Source organism: Ammospiza nelsoni, chromosome 1, assembly GCF_027579445.1.
Source record: "Ammospiza nelsoni isolate bAmmNel1 chromosome 1, bAmmNel1.pri, whole genome shotgun sequence".
Classification (NCBI taxonomy): Eukaryota; Metazoa; Chordata; class Aves; order Passeriformes; family Passerellidae; genus Ammospiza; species Ammospiza nelsoni.
Window position 1 is genome coordinate 92,068,553 of NC_080633.1, and position 14,916 is coordinate 92,083,468.

At 35.7% G+C, this 14,916-nt stretch overlaps 1 protein-coding gene across 1 annotated transcript in view; it reads left to right on the forward strand.

The window, feature by feature from the left end:
* Window positions 1-14,916, forward strand: part of GABBR2 (gamma-aminobutyric acid type B receptor subunit 2) — a 456,178-nt gene that overhangs the window by 297,221 nt on the left and 144,041 nt on the right. Inside the window, exons 10-12 of the mRNA XM_059487462.1 lie at window positions 895-1,045; window positions 1,551-1,683; window positions 14,190-14,297. Coding sequence (XP_059343445.1) covers window positions 895-1,045; window positions 1,551-1,683; window positions 14,190-14,297 — 392 coding nt within the window. The remainder of the gene's footprint in view (window positions 1-894; window positions 1,046-1,550; window positions 1,684-14,189; window positions 14,298-14,916) is intronic.

Sequence of the window (14,916 nt, forward strand, 5' to 3'; positions counted from 1 at the left end):
CCCAGGAACTGTAGAGCACACAAATCAGTTTCTGAAGGAAGACAGTGATGCAAAAGGCCTTTTGCCAATCTCCTGCACCAAGGAAAAAATTAGTAAGCAGGTGAAATGGAGTGTGGGAAGTCAGAGATGCATAGCTTTATTGCAGTTGTCGGAAAGTGATTCTCCTCATTAAACCAAGAAGCCTTTAATTAGTTGGAGCTGACTGTCAATGAAGTACACAGCTTTAAACATAGTTTTTAAGTTCAGACATTAAAATCCACATCTGCAAAGTGGATCTGTTCCTATAAAACTTTTGCTATCCATTTTTCCATATTGCTCCCTTCTATAGAATCCTGAGGGCACCAACAACTCTCCCTTCCCTCTTCCCAGAGCTTCCCCCACCATGCCCAAAGCCCAGGACCACATTTTAGCCCCAAGGCCATCAATCCCTGTCCAAGTGACTCTACACTAAGGCTTATGTCCAGACAGGCTGTTAGAATTTGCTCTGGCAACAACAGTGGGCACAGAAATGAAACTTTCTGTTTTCTACTCATTGCTCTGTCAATTGCTTCAGAAAAGCATAACCTCCTGTTAAAATTTACACTCAAAGTATGCATTTTAGTGTTTATTTATTTTAAAATGAGGCTAGTTAGCATGTATGGGGTTCTGCACTGGGGTATGGTTGTGTCTCTTCTTCCAAAGAGGATATCTGCCTGCCCCAGAAATGCAAATCTTCATGTCAATCAATGTGACTAACATATGTCTGTCAAAGTCAATGATTTCATCAGCTACTGATGTGGTTCACAGTTGCTAAGTGTGCTAATTCAAGGTATAGTACTTAGGTGAGGAAAAGTTTCTTGCAGGAATTCTACATCTGGTTGAACTTTAGCCTTTTTTTTCTTCATGCAATTCTAGGAGTCGAGCCTCCAAAGGACAAAACAATTATACAAGAGGAGCTGCGCAAAATCTCCCTGCCTCTCTACAGCATCCTCTCTGCCCTCACCATCCTAGGAATGATCATGGCCAGTGCTTTCTTGTTCTTTAACATCAAAAACAGAAATCAGAAGTAAGACATTCATGTTACTTCTATCACAAATTCCTTCGTATTTAATGCCGTGTTTGTAGAACCAGTCATGTAAATATATCTATCTACATATACATGTAAGGAAAATGGGAAACTGTGGAAAGGCGGTATTTTAGAACTATTTAATTGAAATCACTGGGTAATATACTCACATTGAAACAGACTGTATTTGAATTCTTTTATACTTTCTGAAAAATGTAATTTACTATTTAATGTTTGACTGACTGCTAATAACATTAACCTTAGCTAATTAATCCATCAGTAAATCTTAGCTAATTAATCCATCAGGAGGTCTTTTTACTAAGCATTCAAAAACCTGAAACAATGCTAAATTATATAAAACAGCAAATACTGTGCATGCCTTTAGATTTCATGGAATTCTAGAAGAGTTGTCTCTTTGCCTGGTTACAAAAAGCTCTTCTTTATTGCTGTAGTAGCCTAGCAGTAACATTTTCCTCTTTAATGCACTATCACCTTTTGTCCATAGACTAATAAAGATGTCCAGTCCCTACATGAACAACCTTATTATCCTTGGAGGGATGCTTTCTTATGCATCTATTTTTCTTTTTGGTCTTGATGGATCCTTCGTCTCCGAAAAGACATTTGAGACACTTTGCACAGTAAGTAATTCCATATATTCTAGTTCAATTCTTGTTGAATTCAGTCTTACAGGAAACAGAAAATACAAATGGAAAAGTTCAGTAGTTGGATGTGTCATTCCATTAAATCACTGATTCTTGTAGCTCTTTCCTGGGATATTATCTGTGACCAAATTCTAAGACATGTACAAAGCTTCATTATGGTGGTGGTGGTGGTTCTTGTTGATCTTATTGCTGTTGTCCTTATTGGTTTTTTATACAAAATTTCAAATGCATTGGGATTTAACCTCAGACTGAAAGGGTAGATGTATATTCTTGTTTTGAAATCATATCTAGAAAGATGATTTACTAAAGAAGATTTTTGGGGTTGTGGCAGGACAACTTGTAATACCTGTAAAGCTACTTCTTTATACATTCCATATTATTTTAAACTACATGGCTGCTGCTTCTCTAGATCTCTTTAGTCAGTCTCTATAAATTCCTGCAAGCCTAGATCCATATAGAATACATTCTAGTTAAATCAAAACAAGCAACTCTGAAACCAAATCAAAGATGTCCACCTAGAAACTTGTCATAATTGTTTGATGTAATATGCAGTTATTCTGACTTACAGATGTCTTTTCAAAGAAAGGGATGGGATACTCCTTCCAGAAGCAGTACAAAACAGCATTTAAATTTATCCAATATCTTCTCAAAAAATTCTAAGACTTTGCTTGACCCGTTGCCTAAAATTATCACACTTACTCAGGAGTTACTTCACTATCATTTTGATTCTTCTTCACATCTCTAGAAAGCTGCAATTCACAGCACCTGTTGTTTTTAAGAGTCTGAATTTCTGACGTCGTGGCTAGCAAGAGAGGAATTTTACTTCAAGAGGAAAATTCAAAACATGAAAGTTGGGTACCTAAAGCTAGTTGATGCAAATACATCCCAATATGTCACCTGAAGCCGTCCATACTGATTAGAATCCTTATAGAAGTGAAACACCATGTGATCTTTTTAGTTAGACCATTTCAAAGCACTGGAGATTCCATAATACATGCCAAGATGGACTAGAAGACATACTATGGGTGAATGTACAAGGACAGTCTTACCTTCCTTAGCTGGGCCTGGACACAAGTGTATTTCAAACACTTAAACTTTAGGAGCTTTAGGAAAGGAGACTTTAGGAAAACTTTAGGAAAGGAGAAGGAAAAAATATCCAGTCTTCCTACAACTAGCGTTCTCATTCTCAGTACAGATAGTAGAAAGAGATCCTTTAAAGATTAAAAAAGGATGATGCTCTTCACCTCTCACAAACTACTTACAATTTTGTGAATACAATGGGGCCAATAGAAAGTGGAAGATGGCATAATCCATTTTTTATCCAGAAATTACGTCCTTTTTCATGAAATAGCTGCTGATGGAGCAGAAGTGTCATTAGGAATTCATTGTTGTTGTCAATCCCCATTCTTTTCTCATCCTCCATTGCAGAAGGATCTAGTGGCATGGGATGAAATTTTTTAGTCTTGATGTCTGCTCAATCTTGAGGGGCTTGTACCCAGAGCTCCTGAGTTCCATGCCAGGCTGCAGACCATTGTATGACTGGGCTACAACCCTTCTCTGGAAACAGCCATGCACTGCTGAACAGAAGGAAAGTGGGAACCAGAGGTACTTATCAGCATCTAGCTGTTCTAGGAAACAGATTTCCAACCACATGTACCTATATATGACTAAATAAGACTAAATTTGAGTCCTGTTTTACATGTGACAGCTCAGCTTTAACTCTGAAAAATGAACCAATGTCCAAAATCCTGTGCCTCTGAGCTAGAACATTTCTTCCGATTTTTCTCTAATCTGCCTCTCAAAATGTAATCGCTGGTCTCATTTTCTAAATGCAACAAAATTTAACTGTGGGCTGCTTATTTTGTCAAATCCTATGTATCTCTTCCTTATATTCCAATTTGTATCTGTAGCATTATATTACGTCTGTATGTCTGCCATAGAGGGGTAGATTTTCCCTTGAGTAAAACACTTACTTGACTTAGATGACCAGTAAAAGAAAGGGGTGGGGGAGAATGCTGTGTCCTAAAGGCAAACTTTGATTAAGAAATATCACCTCATGCCTTAAGCAGAGATTAAATTATTTGTTTTTACATAGTTAAATGCTATATAAACAGAGCAGAGTCTAAGATTTCTTCTCAGTCTTGGCTGTCCAGGTTTTTAGTCCAGTACAGAAGGATTTCTGATTGTGTTTTCCTGTGCATGGCTACTGATGTATCCTATGAACCCCAGCTCTGTCAGCAATTAATACTACAGTCATAGATGCAACAAATCCTTCAGTAGCCACCCAGTAGGAAGGTTTCTTTCAACATCCTACTCATTAAAACAATTGTTTTTAATTTTTTCATCCAATTATATTCTTGTAATTGGGATAGCTTATGCTCGTCTTAGATATCATCTCTACATGGCTACCATTCACTGTGGCAATGCACATTTATTGTATCTAGAAAACTGAATTAGTGCTGGGAAATTCATAATTATGGGAGGCAGGAGGCAAACACACTAACCTGTTGAATAGCTCTTGTCTCTCTCTACTCCTCTCCTCAAAACATCCACCAAGTGCTGGCCACAGAGTATACATTTGGCTCCATGAACATCCCTATTCCTGAGTGGGCAATATGCTTAGTGGTTTCATAAGGTCTGCTTATACTCACAAGTGCTGATAGGATCAGGCCAGGACAAATCTCTCTTCATCATCCATCTCCCTTGAAATGCATGATTTTTTTACTCATTCTAGCCATGAGAGATTAGTTTAAAATTCCTATTTTATTTCAGACTGTGGCTAAATCTCTAAAAAGAGCCAGTTACAATTGAGAACAATCATAAAAAGCCATTGAGGCAAGTCATAAGGGTGTAACAACTGTATCTCAGACACAGAGAAGAACCATATGTCAATGAAAGGAGATATTGGAAGGGAAGTAAAAGTTTTCATTCAAGTTTTATAAACACATGCAAAGCTATGAAGCTGTTGTTAGTGTTATCCCCTGTCTCAACCAAGTAATCACCCTCATTGTCGTCTGTGTTTCAGAAGTGATGAGGTCTCACCAGAGTAGCAGTATATACACAATAGCCAGTGTCTTAATTGGATATGTTACATATGGTCTCTGTTTAATATTGTGACAATTTTTGGCAAACTTATAGAAGGTTCTTAAAACTTCTGTGTTTACAAAGGTGTTCCTACCACAGCAAGGGGATTGCAAATAGGTGATCTTTAAGGTGTTTTACGATCCAGGCCATTCTATCATTCTGTCCTCACAAATTCAGGAAATATGGTTTCCAGGTTGTAGGTATTACATTCAACTCTGTTGGATTTGTTTCCTCTAGAGCATGTTATTTGTAGTGCTCTTTGGAGGGTGAAATGCTTTGCTCCATCAGCTCTTTTTTTACTTTTCAACAATTGATGCCTATATCTGGCATAAGCCTAATGCTGTAATATTCCAAGGACACTGACACATGACCCAAAATTACACCAGTAAAACCTGAAAGGTTCAGAGGATTTATTTGCTAAATTGCACTACCACTTTTGCACTCTGTAAGGCACTGGGTGTAGGAGGAGGTGGTCTATAAGTTATTATGCTGAAACATAGAAACAAGTGTTACATGTAGTTGAGAGTCAGTGAGCACTTTAAACTTATAGTAAAATAATTTGCTGAATAAGGGTGTTATATTAGTCTTTAAAATTATAAAATGCGGACTCTGTGACAGAGTGATAGAGTGGATAATTGGTTCCTAAACACTCTCATTTTTATCTTGGTATGCCTATTTTCTATGGAAAGGTAATCAAGTATAATTAAATACATAATAATTCTGTGTTTTCACAGTAAAAACTCATAATAGCAAATGTAACATAATTTAGTTCCATGTCAGAATTAAAGATTAGGTATCATACTTTATAACTCAAATTACATGAAATTAGAATGATCCAGAGAAGCGAGTTCTGAGAAAGTGGTCAGTGTTTTACTGAACCATTAGACAGTGTCTTACTTAATAGCAACTTTATTGGTTGCACAGAAAAAGAAATACCATATTTTATTACGTCCATATGTATGCCAAAGTACAAAGTATTTGAGAGAGAGAGAGAAGGAGAGTGATTTGTCTTTGTTTTTAATCTCAGAACCACTATGGTATCATAGCAAAAAAAAAAAAAAAGTTAGAAGTAAGGATGTGAAATGAGATGTGATGCCAACTGGAAAAATGCAAGCAAGTGGAAGCATATTTGAAAGCAGTCATTATATGGAAGAGAGAGACTCAAAATTAGCAATGCTAGTGACATATCCTATGAATAGAGTTTAAAGTGACATACTAAATAGAGATACTTAAAGTAGCGAGAATATTAGATAAGATCATAACGTTTAGACTTCTGTAATACACTCCACTGAGAATTTCATGATTTACATTTAAGATGAGTAATGTCTTTCCAAGTTGGTACTGCTATTGAATAAAAAACTACTAGGTCCTGAGGACAACCACTGTCTTCTCTGTTATGCATCTTCCTCAAACAAGTAAATATAATTATTAAGTTGGGGCTGAAGATGTTTAAAGTACTCTACGTTGTTCTCAACCATAGTGAGAAAAAAGGCCTCCTTCATTAGGTAGTAGTAGAGTAAACAGCTCTTCTCCTCAGTCTTGGTAGTCTGATGTGCAGCAGGACTTTCTCCTGGGGAGTGTGCTGCACTGGATCATTGCAGGGCTTGGGAAGGGGCAAATGATCTGTATTGAATAATTGAATATAGGGTTCATGTTTGATAGGAAATACCTATTCTGCAGATAGAAATTGCCTTTCAATATCCTTTACAATCCAAAGTATTCTGCAAGGGTCTCACATAAAATATAAGAGGATTTAAGTCTTGTAAGTTGCATAGGCACTAAAATAAAGCATGCTCTGTCTTATTCATCTCACTTGTTAGCATTGTTTATGTGAATTGCCAAAGCTAGACAGAGGTTCTGAGATTTCAGGTGATCTCACTGAGCCTGGTCAGTGTTTTGGCTTGGGTAAAGAAAAAAAAAACATGAAGGTTTTTGCATACTGCAAGGTGTGCTCAGGGTCTTAGATTTCAGTTGGTTGCTCTCAGCCATGGTGTGGACATTTGGAAACACTCTTTGCACGGAAAGAAAAAAACAAGTAGTGGGTGGGATGGAGAGAGAGAAGGAGAGAGTACAGACCAATGACAAAGTCCAGCTCACTACTAAGTGTGTGTGTGACTACCCAGAATTTGTGTTTTTCTCAGAAAAATATCTTGAGGACATGTGCATTTATGGCAACTGTAGATGTTATAAACCTTATATCTTCTCAAAGGTGCATTTTAAAAGGTGACCTTTAAATGTATCCAGATATTCAGGTGCACTTTGCATTTTCAACCAGTACTATTCTTAATTATGGGTCATGAACAGTTTTGACTCTGTGCCTTGCAACACTGTGAAAGGCAGGTTTTTTTCTTTTTTTACTGTTTCTTATTTAATATTCTTATATCTGCCATGCTGAGAGAACAGCTAGGCAAGGTGGAACTCCATGCATTTCACCCTTTCTAGGGAAACCCTGAACCTCTGTAGGATGGGCATTGCCATGTTATGTAAGAGTGGAGAGACATCCTGAAAAACACATCAAACAGAGACTTATAGTCTGTCATGAGGAACAGGAAGGAAAAGACCCTTGTGAGCTGTTGGGGATTGGGTTCCTAGGGATGGAAGCAGTCTGCAGGGCGAGGGAGATGGTGGGCAATTTACTAAAACTCCAAAAGCTGGCTGAGTGCAGGTCTAAAAGGAGGGACTTGTCTCTAGTATTAAAGCAGAGAGAGGGAGAAGATGTATGAGCCTTCTGTCTTTTTATTTATTTCTGCTTTGTCTTCGCTTGTCGCTTTGCATTTCCTCTGTTTAATCAATTTTGAGGCAACAGACTGAAAGGAAAACATGTAGACAGCACCACCAATAAAGCTGTGGTTTTCTCTCTGGGCAAGAGGCTCTTGGACTAGACCCTGTACTACCAAATAGCATGTGGCCTTGATATTTGGATAGTAGCTGATGATATGGTTTATTCATGCCCTTTACACTCTTCAGGCATTCCCCAAAACTCCAGGTTTTGTCTTGGTTTGCTGTAGGATTATTATTTTTTTCTGGGAGAGGATGTTTCCTGTCTTTAAACTTTATATTTGCCTAATCCTTTTCCTCAAATTGTTTAGTTTTGGCCAGGAATTTAAAAGAAAATCCAACAGACAGACACTCAACTTCTATTGAACTGCAAAAAGATTTAGACCTCTAATCTATTTCTTTGTCTCTGGAAACCAGAGCCTTTGTTTGTGTTTTTCATCTGGCCTTTTTAATTTTGTGTGTATTCTTCAGTTTATTTCCTACTTAATTGTTTAGCTGTTAATTTTAATCTTCCTTTTCTGTATAATCACTTCCATAATTGTTCTCACTGTTGTTCAGTCTGAGACTGATCTCACTCCTATTTAATTCAACAGCAGTTCTCTTACTGAGTTTAACATGAGCCTGATCAGCTTCTATTTTAGTAAATGACATTTTCTTGAGGGTAAAGAAAAAAGAGTACAGACAAAAGTTATAAGGCTGAATAGATCCTAGAAAAAGTTATGTCATATACTGAAGCAAATACACCTCAACCTTGCCAGAGATTTATTAAGGTAATATTTTTAGAATGTTTTCCTCTTCTTCAGTAGAAACAGCAGACATTTTTTAAAGCCTCCTTATAGAAACAGGAGAAATGATAACATCTTTTACACTACCCATAGATTAACTCTGAAAAATGATCTAAAGGATATTAAGAAATCACTACAGGAGATCTCACAGCATGCAATGAACCTCTGTATTTAATTTATGTGAAAACAGCAGGATTTAATTCTCTAACATTATTGCCACTTATTTTTACAGGAATCTGTGCTAGTGCCACACAAATTCTAAAAAAAAGAGCTAAAAGTCATAAAAAATTGTCAAAAGTGTCTGATATAAACGAGAAAAGTATAACTCAAAGGGATGAACTCATTCTTTGGGGTCTGCTTGTGTTCACACAATCAATTTTGCCATCATTAATAAAAGCAGAGCCATAACCCAGTGAAAACTTGTTGAGATGACACATTTTTATTCATCATAATTATCCATTATGTCCCCAGTTTTCCAAGAAAAATAGAAGGTGCTTAATTTCCAACTCCTGCATACTCCACAGAAATCAATGCAATTGTCCACTTAAAGACAATTGTGCTCTCCAGGTCTAAATGCACAGCATGGTTTATTTTCACATTTGTTTAATACCTAAGTCTAGTACTGAGATGCCACCAAGCTGCTCAGCAGTGATGTTCAGCTGCATCCTAACCCTGTGGGCACTGCAGCTGCTTCCCAGGGTGTGTGTAGAACTGCTTCATTATTGATATTCCTTAAGTGAATCAGTCCAAGTCTCATAAACAAAGCTGGAGAGAAGAGTGTCAAGTCCTACAAAAGAAATACTTGCAATTTTTATTTTAAAAAAATTAACATATTGAGGTGGGGAAAAGTATGTTTGCAAGAATCTTAAACCTGAGTGATTCTTCTGCAGAAGAATAGTTTACATGTTTTACTAACGGAGGGAGTTCTTAACCAAGCAGTTTCACTATGCCATTGTTCAAACAAAAACAAAACCCAAAATTTAAAACAAAAAAGTCACCTAGAGAAGTGATGAGAAGTTTGAAGCTTTTAACACATGAAGATTCTTTGTGCTGAAACTTGGGGGTTTTTATTCATCACTCTGAGTCTTTAATCCCATCTTCTTTTTTCACTTGAGAGTGGCAAACTGGATTAAATTAGCATTAACAAAGCTGCAACGTGAAAAACCAGAGTGCGTGCTGTATTCAGTTCAGGTGGTTATATTTTTTACTTTCTTTTTAACAAAACAGCAAAATGCATCACTTGCTTGATCCACTTGTAAGACCTTCCCAGGCATTCCTTGCTGGATTGTCACTGTGTGGTCATCTGAATGCATAGGCACTGGTGGTCAAATAAAGGAAAATAATGGAACTTCTTGAAAAATTAAAGTTTTAACTTTTCATGAATTCAGTTATTTTTCTAAGATAACCTTATGATTTTATATAGAATTGTAATTATATTTAAACAAAATATTTAAAATTAATTACAATAATATTGTTTACCTGAAAGTTAGCAACACCTAAAATGTTGGGTTTATTTCTAAGCTTCATTCTTAGAATGTATAAACAGAGGCTTTTACTTCTTTATTCAGAGTGTTTCTGGTACTTTCACCACTTGCTAATTTCCCCTTACTAACTCATTGTTCACAATAAGATGGCTTCTTTTGTTAATAATGAGTGGTATATCAGGTAACTTTTATGTCTGTTACACAGATTCATAATTAGTAACCACTTCACCATTCCCATAATGAGATGATAGGAAAGACTCAGATAGATTTGTGTGAAGATATCAAATAACAGCAAATATAGATTACCCAGCAAAAGCTCAAGGTTGAGAGGAAATAGGATTGAATTCAAAGTAATATTACATAAGATTGTTAACCTATCTGTGGTTATTATCTGGCAGAAGAATTGTCGTCCTTGAAAGAGTAAAAGGTGTTTAGCACCTTATGGATAAGTTAAAAACAGAGATTTTACTGCCAAAGGAAAGTAAAAAGTAATGCTCCTATGAGATGTAAGTAACATCTTCTTCATAGATGCAGGGAATCTTAAGCTGAAACTTACAATATTTGTTTAAAGTTTAATATTTGATGAAGGTAGACTTTTTTTTTTTTAATCACAGTCTGCAAGTCAAGATCTCTTTCTTTGTGGAGATACTTTCACTGTTTATGGTTTATCAGCTGTGCAATCCACCAGATAAATGTTTTCTAGGGATTTTTTAGTTATCACAGTTAATGCACCTGTAAGAGCTTCTATCAGGTAATTTATAAAAAGAAAAAAAAACCTGAATCATATTTTTAAAAATAGACCCTAAACCAAAATAGTGTATCACCTAAAAAGAGAACAGACATAGAAAACTCCATTTTACTATCTGTGTTGGAATACTTAATTGCTGTATACCAAATGATAGGATTTCATTTGACACTTGTGTGTTGTATTTGAATTATAGAAAACAAAATATTTTTAGGACATATTCAAATAATCAACTCATTCATAAAAAAGGGAACCAAGACATATAAGTGGGTAATTGAATGTATACCCTGAAATAATTGAAGGCATCAAGAATTATGTAATGAACTAACCATTTAAGAAAAAAGAAAGAATTTTTTCAGGTTTTGTGTCTATTTAGGAGCAGACATTTGAATGCAGGTTCTTGTCTACTGAAGAGAGATTTTCCTGATTGTTTGGTGGGTTCTGGGGGAAGGGTGGTTTTCTTCAGCTTCTGGGCAAACACAACGTTAGAAACTTCCAACATGGGAGAATTGCTGATCAATTGTACAACATCATGGTCATGCTCTTCAATTACTGATATTTTTATCACTTTCTTTCAAATGAGTAGGATATGGAGGTATAACACATTTAAGAATATAAATTAGCAGATATAAGAATTTCAAAGACTTCTGCTGTTTTCTAAATTTTTCATTTTGCCAGCTGCATTAATGAATTATAGCAGACAAATTTGAGGTCATTTTCTTCAAAATTAAAAATTAATTTTCATCTGAAACTTACCATCTCCTTCTTAGCAACAATGATCTCATTTTGACAAAGTCCTGGTATATTTAAACTAACACGTTTCCCATACAGACAGTAATGTTATTCTAATATGCACAATCCTAATCAGGGATACATAAAGTTTTTTTTAATCAAACATGCTAGAAATAACATTTTTCTGAATATTGAGTTAGAAACATATTATGAGCATAATTGAATTTATTAGTATTCCCAAGAGACAATTATTGTTTCAGTGAGAACAAAACAGGGTCCTATTAGAGACATGAAAATACCATGTATCTGTTTGCCAAATATACCACTAAGCTCTACACAAAAGAGCTGAATACTTATTAATAGCAGCAAAAGGATGAATGCTAAGTATGGTTATTGATGTAAAGTCAAAAAAAATGTAACTGGCTAGTATGAGCACAATGATATGAAATGTATTTTTTAAATCCATCAGAGTTGATCTAACTGGTTTTACTGAACTATGATGCAGGATAGTGGCTAATCAGCAAAGACTTGAAAAATAATGAAGTTAAAAATAATGCTTTGCTGGCCTAAATATCTATTTTTTTTTCTATTTTTTTTTTTTTTGTTGTTTGTTTAGGGATTTCATTTTCAATATCAAGAATGTCACAAAGTGGCAAAACTCCTGTTGAATCTAATCACAATTGTTTTATGAATAGCAAGATTACCCAGGAATAAGTCAACTCTACATTCAAGGTCATTATCAACAATGCAACAGATAAACCACAACATTAGATGCCACTAAGTCATTAATGTATACATATAAATATCCAAAGTCTTCTACGCACAATCACAACATTTTCTAATGTTAAGACTCATGGTGCTGTGTGTACTTTTTATAGAACCCTAGAATGGCTTGGGTCAGAAGGTACATTAAATATCATCCAGTTCCAATTCCATGGCCGTGGGCAAGGATGCCGCCCATTAAACCAGGCTGCTCAAAGCCAAATCTAACCTGGCCTTAAACATTTCCAGAGACAGAGCATCCACAACTTTGGGCAACCCGTTCTAGTGCCTCACAACTCTCATAGTGAAGAACCACTTTTCTCTTACTAATTCATTATTTTGGACCATGGGTGTCTTATTTATTTATTAACTGCAGTAATTCTATTGCTTTATCAATAGTTTTTGAATGAGTATATTTTTTTTTCTTTTCTCTGCCTTCACACCTAGTCTCTAAACACTATTAAAAGTCAGAATTTGTTTTCGGCAGAAAATTTTATGTAGAAAGATCACATTTTGAATACAAAAACTTAAATTCTGGAGAAGTTTGAAAAGGCAAAAAATAGCATGTTTTTAGATATGAAACATTTAGGCTATTCATCAGGATTATCTTAGATGTCAAGCTTTGAATCTTACTAGAATGTCTAGTTTCTCATCAATATGCATATCCTGAAACTACAAATTAGAAATCACAAACTCTCCAGAAGTTAGATGTGAAACTAGGCTGGTTTCTAATGAAAAACATTGCCTTTAGGTTCTCTAAATAATATTTCCCAAATGCTTTCTTAGAACATCCTAGTTTCTCTAAATCAGATTTTTTTTTTATCACAAAACATCCCTGCTGGCCAAGCATGCATAGTCAACATGGCCAAAAGAAGGTTGGCTTTCCCTTTTTCTGTAACTTTCTTTGTAGCTTTCCTTTCCCTGTGTTTAGCCATTGTCTCTCTCCCAGTTTTTTTCATCTGCAAGGTAGAGTACTTTGGTTTTTTACTTCTTTGTTCAATTTTGTGCAGTTTTATGGGTTGGTACTCCCTTTTTATGGGTTGTGTGTGGAGTCTCTTAAAGGAGCATGAGATTGTTCCTCCTCCTTGTGATTTCTCAGGCTCTCAGATTCAACTATTGGCTTCCAGCTCCGTGCTGTGCCTCTTTCATGGTCTTCTACCTGCTATGCTTTGCAGTCTCTGATCCATCTTAGGGAAGAAAATAACCTGTTCAGGAAAAAAAAAGCTTTCGAACAGCCAAACCTGGAAACAGAAACTTCCTAGGAATTAGAGAGGGCAGTGCAGAGCTTTCTGCAACTCTGAATATCACTGTCCTGGCTCAAAGCAAGTCCAAAAGTGAGGGCCTATGTACAAGTTGCTATGGGCAGGGGAGGAATTGCATAAAAAACTATTTTAATCTGTGTTCTGTAGTTCTTGGTCAATTTGAAGTTTTCTATTTAAAAGAAAAAGGAACAAACGGCCCAAAACCTTACACCATTGCTCTGTGCAAGCTCACCGCCTCCTTTTTCTTAGGCCACATTTCCAGGTATTGTCATTGACTTGGGCATTGTTCCTGAGGCTTGCCAATCAAAACTATGTTCCTGTTTTGCCATTTTCTCTCATAGGATAATTTAAAATCTGTTGCTCTTATCTTTCCAGAATGCTTGGGTTTTTCATTGAGTGATGCGTATCTCATATAGTACAATCTTTTCTTATTTGGTCTGAATTACATCTCTATTTCTCTGATCATTTCTGTTCAAAATGTTGCTATTAATATTAGCTCCCTGAGTGCTTTTTATAGTCTGTCTCTTGAGTTTCTCCACTGATTTTTTCCTCTATCTCCAAAGAACACAATAAAAGTAAAAAAGCAGAATATTTTAAGAGATTTATGGGTTTATATATGAAAGAGATAGTTAATTCAGCATCTAGATTTGTTTCATTTATGGAGGGAATGGATGGATGAGTAAAAAAGCAAGTAAGCAATGAATGAGAAATTACTAAATATCAAGTTTTTTCAAGTTCTTCAGATTTTTTCCTCAGGGTCTTGATAAAAATGTTGTCTAAAGTTATCTAAGTACCTTTTCTAAGTTATCTAAGTAACTTTTTCTTTTTTTTAATGTATATACGTTTTTAGGTCCGAACATGGATTCTTACAGTGGGATACACAACTGCATTTGGAGCAATGTTTGCAAAAACGTGGAGAGTCCATGCAATATTCAAAAATGTAAAAATGAAGAAAAAGGTGAGAGAAATAGACTCTTTTTTGTTGCCCTGCTAATACAATTTTCTAATTGTTTTCATGCCTTTCCTGGATGGCCATAGCAGTGCTGACTGTTCATGTGTCACATCCAAATATCCTGAATAATTTGATATTAAGGCTTTTTGGTTTCTTTTTTAGTCTCTCAGAGTTGGAGTCAAGCATCAACCCTCCAGTCTTTATAATAAAAGGTCTACAGTGGAGTTGGCTGTAAAATGTAAATGTGAATTTGGATCTCTGCTCCCTCTTAGTATGTTGCTTCAGCATCCAGATGTCTCCTTCTGGTAGATTTGCTTATTAATGTTTTCTGATTATATCTGTCTAAGACATGGGCATTACCTGAGGATTTCTCATGGATTGGTAGGAGAAAGCAAGAGAAAGTGCTGCTTATAGTTTCCCATTTCTAATTAATGTTCAAATTGCATAAGTTTACTCTAAGATTGGTCAGAATTGAACCACAATAGTTGTCTCTGTCATTTTTGGTACAGCACATCTTCTGTAAAGCATTAGGCTCAGTTTAGGAGTAGTGCAGCTCTTCATGATATTTTTCCCATTAAGCTTCTTTTCATACATGAAGTACTTTTTATCAGATTATTTTATTAAT